This window comes from Arachis ipaensis, chromosome B09 (genome assembly GCF_000816755.2).
Source record: "Arachis ipaensis cultivar K30076 chromosome B09, Araip1.1, whole genome shotgun sequence".
NCBI lineage: Eukaryota > Viridiplantae > Streptophyta > Magnoliopsida > Fabales > Fabaceae > Arachis > Arachis ipaensis.
Window position 1 is genome coordinate 40,152,665 of NC_029793.2, and position 6,353 is coordinate 40,159,017.

General features: G+C 36.1%; 2 protein-coding genes across 2 annotated transcripts; both read right to left on the reverse strand.

The window, feature by feature from the left end:
* LOC107615525 lies at positions 1,329 to 3,434 on the reverse strand. Its single transcript, XM_021112146.1, has 2 exons — positions 1,935 to 3,434; positions 1,329 to 1,614 (listed from the first exon to the last, which is right to left on the reverse strand). Exons 1-2 carry the CDS (start codon positions 2,392 to 2,394, stop codon positions 1,580 to 1,582), a joined length of 495 nt encoding a protein of 164 aa, XP_020967805.1. The 5' UTR covers positions 2,395 to 3,434; the 3' UTR covers positions 1,329 to 1,579.
* On the reverse strand, positions 2,443 to 3,093 carry LOC110266826. The gene has a single exon (XM_021111857.1). It carries the CDS (start codon positions 3,091 to 3,093, stop codon positions 2,443 to 2,445), a length of 651 nt encoding a protein of 216 aa, XP_020967516.1.

The window sequence follows — 6,353 nt, forward strand, 5'->3', positions numbered from 1 at the left end:
TTGCTAAGCTGTCCAGCCTGACCTCTTCGCACTCAAATAATTATAACTTGAGCTACAGATGTTCAAATGAGGCAGTTCCAGTTGCGTTGGAAAGATAACATCCAGGGCTTTGAAATGATATATAATTTGCTATAGTTTCTCTGAGGATAGATGACACGGACGCGTGCATCACGCGCACACATCGCATCTGCGAAAATCAGCATGACAAAATTCGCAATCAGCGATTTCTGGGCTGTTTCTGGCCCAGTTCTCGACCCAGAAAATACAGATTAGAGGCTATAAAGTAGGGGAATGCATTCATTCAATGAGATACAACATATACAACAATTCATATAACATTCAGAATACACAATTTTAGGTTTAGATGTAGTTTTTAGAGAGAGATGTTCTCTCCTCTCTCTTAGGATTAGGATTTAGGATTTCTATTATGATTAGGCTACTTCTCTTCAATCACAGGTTCAATATTCCTTTAATTTATTTTCTACTTTTATTTATTCTATTACTTTAATTGTTATTTATCTTTTCAATTTGGCTTATGAACTTCATGTTAGATTTGAATATTCTATTTAATATAATTTGAGGTATTTCAAATTAATGATTGTTTTATTCTATTTATGATGCTTTCAATTTAATTTAGATTTATTTTCCCCTTTTGTCTTTGGTTAAGTAATTGGTAACACTTGAGTTATCAAACTCAGCGGTTGATTGAGAATTAGAAACTGCTAATTGATTTGGATCGCTCTAAAGCTAGTCTTTCCACAGGAGTTGACTAGGACTTGAGGATCAAATTGATTGGTCCACTTGACTTTCCTTTATTTAGTAAGGGTTAACTAAGTGGGAGCGATAAACAATTCTCATCACACCCGATAAGGATAACTAGGAAGGGATTTCTAATTTTTATACCTTGCCAAGAGCTTTCATAATTATTAATTTATTTCTCTTGTCATTTAATTTACTTGTTCTTTAATTCAAAAAACCCAAAAACACACCTCTTTCCATAACCAATAATAATTCATACTTTCCTGCAATTCCTTGAGATACGACCCGAGGTTTAAATACTTCGGTTATAAATTTTATTGGGTTTTGTTACTTGTGACAACCAAAGTTTTTGTACGAAAGGATTCTCTGTTGGTTTAGAAACTATACTTACAACGTGATTATTTTAATAAAAATTCTTTACCGATAGAAATCTAGTTCGTCATGTATCTGCTGTAGTAATCTACTATAGTGAGAAAATACTTGTTACCATTAGTAGAAAGAATATTCAAAGGACCCCCAGATATCAATGTGTATAATGTCAAACACTGCATTAGATTTGCTATGACTAGTAGAAAAAGAGAGTCTCTTTTGTTTGGCAAATTGACAAGAATCACACGGCTTTGCAGCCACAATTTTATTAAAGTTTGAACTAGAAATTGAAGGAAACAAATCATGTAAGAATTGCAATTTATTGAAAGGAACATGGACCAATCTGAGGTGCCACAGTTCAGTGTTGTGCATCGTGGTGTCATGTGAGCTGCATTGAAGTGTATTATGTATGGTGGTGCTGGTGTTCAGTGTATACAAGCCATTAGAGTAATCAGCTGCTCCAATCATCTTCCATGTTGGAAGGTCCTGTATCTCACAACCAAATTTATTGAAAACAAATTGGCAGTCAAGTGATGAAATGAGTTGTGAAACAGAAATTAAATTGTATGCAAAAGATGGAATGTAGAAGACATTTGTAAGGTATAAAGATTTTGAAAAAATGACACGACCCGCAATAGATGCATTGATGATTTGGTTGTTTGGTAATCTAACTTTTACTGGTTTGATTTTATGGTACGAATCAAATGCATTTAACTTATATGTCACATGTATGGTGGCTCCAGTGTCGATGACCCAAGAGTCATTGTGCTGTGAACAAATGGACATGACAGCATAGTGATGCTCACCAGGAGTGGTGTCATTGGCTGGAGCAATTTGATTCATATTATGATTGACCTTGGCTCCATGATGCTGCAAAAGGGCCAGTAGTGCATCTTTTTGCTCTGAAGTAAACTTTGAATGTGAAGATTCCCCCTGATTCTCATACAAGATAATTGGTTCACCGTAATCATCATCCTCAGCTGTGAGATTATTGATTTGGTTCTGTTTCTTAAGATGTGGAGGCATTCCATGCTTGCGGTAGCAAGTGTCGATGAGATGTCCAGTTTTACCACAGTAAGCACAGAGCTTAGAACTTCCTCTGCCACCTGGACCGCGTCCTCGACCGCCTCGAGACTGAAAAGTGTGTGATGAAGCAGTGCTCAACAAAGGGCTCGGCTTAACAATGTCAGTGCCCAAGAGTTTCCGTTCCTGTTGCAGCATCATTGAATAGGCAGAATCAATGGAGGAAAGAGGGTTCATAAGCATAATGTTTGATCGAGCACTTCCAAATTGTTCATTGAGGCCCCTCAAGAATCACACCACAAAAGTATCATTTTGATAATTGCTAACCGTGTCAAAGACACAGGTGCATTTCGGTGTGCAGTTGCACTGTGGGAGGGATCTAAAAGTTTCCAAATCTTCCCAAATTCCTTTGAGTTTGGTGAAATAATGAGTGACAGACAGATCACCTTGCTTGATTGAGAACAACTTCTCTTGGAGCTCAGCAATCTTGAAGACATCCCCTTGATAAAATTGATTTTTGAGTTCTTGCCATAAATCCTTGCCTATACTATTTCCCATTACACTTTGAGCAATGTCACTGCTTAGAGAAAGATGAATCCAGGAGACGACGAAAGTATTGCAACGATCCCAAGCCTCAAACAACGGGTCATCTACGGGTGGCTTCGGGAGAGTACCATCAATAAAGGCCAATTTGTTCTTTGATTTAAGCGCTAACAGCATATAGTGCGACCAATTGTGATAATTCTGATGATCAAGAACCCTAGAAATCAAGCGGTTACCTGGACTGTCTGCTGGATGCAAATAATAAGGACTAGCCAAATCGAGATGAGGGCTCACAGTTGATTTCGTCGATGCGGATTGCATACTAGTGATTTGCGCCACAATTTGGGCCAAAAGTTGGAGATCGATGCTTCCAAGATTCGGGGTGTGGTTGGAATCCATTGGAGTAGGAATTGAAATCTTTGATCAATGAATCTAGTAAATGACCGATTCAGAATCTTCTTCCCTTAATCCCGTTGAATGGAGTTCTCACCACAGCAATATCACAAGATCGTGGAGTGAAAAACTCTCATCAAACTCTATAGTGTAAGTTTAAGGAAAGAGAAGAAATTAAGAGGTGGGAGTACAAAGAGAGTACAAAGAAGAAATGAAGGATTCAATCTATGGAACGCTCACCGCACCATGTTGAAACTGCTCTGTTCTGCGTCCATGATTGAATCAATTGTTGATTAGAAGAAGAAGGGGATTGTAGAAGGTGAGAGAGACAGTTCGAGAGAGAGAGAAAATTGGGAGCAAAAAAGTGCCTTCGGTATTTTTCATTTTCTTTTCTTAACTCTTACAAATCTTGCTGTCACATATATATACATACATGTAAGTGAGAATAACTAATTTTACTAACCTGACTATGACAAACTAATTTCTATAATTAACAAGCTAATTATCCAACTAACAAGAGTTGAATGTATAAATTGACTAAAATTGCTCACTACATATGCTATATCAGGTCTTGTGATAGTTAAATATTGTAAAGAGCCAATCACTGTTCTAAAAATCTTTGGATCGTCAAACTTTTTTGAGTCTGTAGAGAGAAATTGAAGAGAAGATATCATTAGAGTGAACATGGAACTGGATGCTGCCATCCCCAATTTTGTCAATAAATCATTGATATATTTGGTTTGGGATAGATGCAGTTGTCCTGAATTGTTCGTTGAACCTCAATACCCAAAAAGTAATTTAAAGTGCTAAGTCCTTTTAAGAAAACATGCTGTCCAGTGAAGAAATTAGAGTTTATACTTTAGTAGCATTGTTTTGTGTAACGATTATATCATTTGACATAGCACCAAAGGTACATAACAGAACCACAATCTTACCTAACAAATAAAGATGTATCAAATTTTGTGTTCAAAAACCAAAATAATGAAGTGTAGAGCTTAATTTGGTAAACTATTGTCTAAGGGCCTGTTTTAATCTATAAATAGATTTATGCAATTTACAAACATAATTGGAAGGAATTTGTTCAAACCCAACAGGTTGTTGCATATATAAGACCTAATTTAAATCCCCATTCAAAAAAGTATTATTGAAATCAAATTGCCTCAAGACCCAGTTTTTAGATAAAGCTATACTCAAGACTAACCGAATTGTAGCTGGCCTAATCACAGGACTAAAAACTTGTTCAAAGTCAAAGCCTTCCTCTTGATAAAAGCTTTGAGCAACAAATCGTACTTTGTACTTTTGTATAGTTCCATCCAGTTATTTCTTAATAGTGAAGACCCATTTATTGCCTATAATTTTGGCATTATATGGTGGTGGCACTACAGTCCAGGTATTAGCTTTCATAAGAGCTTGATATTCATCTCTCATAGCCCTATGCCAGTGAGAAAGAGTAATAGCTAATTTAGCTGATTTTGGTGGTTGTTGGGTGTAATCAGGGGATGCAACAACAGAATTTAAAACATTGGGAGTATGGGTTTGAGCCTTAGATTTAGTAACCATAAAATGTCTATTAGTATTGAGTGTTGAATGTTTAATAGAAGGTCAATGAGCTATAGTGACATGAGTATCTAAGTGAGGGAGTTAAATTTTTATGCCTGAAATAGGGATAGAAGTGGAGTTAAGGGGTAAATCAGAACTCAGGGTGGTATTAAGAGGCTCATGGGCAAGATTATCCAAACGATCAGTATTAAAAGAGAGAGTAGCACTAGCTGATTGAGAAGTGTTATTCTCAATAGGAACATGAGTAGCTATAAGTTATGGCGGGTGAACAAAGGAGCAAAATCATGACTATTTATGGGCTGAGCTAACTTCTTAACAGAAAAATTATTAGTGAATAATTCAGAATATGGGAAATGTGTTTCATCAAAATGAACGCTTCGAGAAACATAAATTTTTCTACTGGATGAAAGAGACCTATAACCCTTAAAATCTAGGGAGTATCCAAGAAAAACACATTTTTTGATACCTGTTTTCAAGTTTATGTCTATTGTAAGATCTTAACCAAGGACAGCATGCATAACCAAATACTCTCAACATACTATAATCAGGAATTTATGAAAATAAAAATTCATAGGGAGATTTATTAGATAGAACCTAGGATGGAAGTCTATTAATCAAGTAAGTTGCTTGTGACAGCCTCATCCTAGTACAGTAGTGGCATTGACGTAGTAATACCTGTAATACTTGTAATGAATACCTTCTTTCGCTAAAAAATCATTAAAAACATGAGATGTATATTCGGTTCCATTATCAATTTGAAATTGTTTTATTGTACAACCTTGTCAGATTTTCTATATAAGCTTTATATTGTTTGAATGCTTGAAAAACTTGTGATTTATTGAGCAATAAGTATGTACAAACATAGCGAGAGTATGCATCGATAAAATGTAACGTAATAATGAAAACCAAGATGAGATATTAAGGAAGTTGGACCCCAAACATCTAAAAACACTAATTGCAAAGGAGATATATACATAGTTATTGGTTTAGAAAATGTAGTTTTATGCATTTTGGCATGAGCACAATTTTCACACACAGAATTATGAGTTACAGTATTATTCATACGTTTATCACAAGAATTACACTGATTCAATATTAACTGAACTGTTTTGTATGCTGAGTGGCCTAATCTTTTATGCCACAAACCATAAGAAAAATATTGAACGGCGCCAGAAACTCTGTACGCACGTCTTAATAAATCATTTTTCATTCACAACTTCGATACAACTAACCAGCAAGTGCACTGGGTCGTCCAAGTAATAAACCTTACGTGAGTAAGGGTCGATCCCACGGAGATTGTTGGTATGAAGCAAGCTATGGTCACCTTGTAAATCTCAGTCAGGCGGATATAAAATAGTTATGGAGTTTTCGAACATAAATAATAAATAGATAGAAAATAAGGATAGAAACACTTATGTATATCATTGGTGAGAATTTCAGATAAGTGTATAGAGATGCTTTCGTTCTTCTGAACCTCTGCTTTCCTGCTGTCTTCATCCAATCAGTCTTACTCCTTTCCATGGCTGGCTTTATGTAAGAACATCACCGTTGTCAATGGCTACTTTTAATCCTCTCTGGAAAATGGTCCGATGCGCTGTCACTGCATGACTAATCGTCTGGAGGCATCACCCTTGCCAATGACTGCATCCTATCCTCTTGTGAAAATGGTCCAAATGCTCTGTCACAGCACGGCTAATCATCTGAGG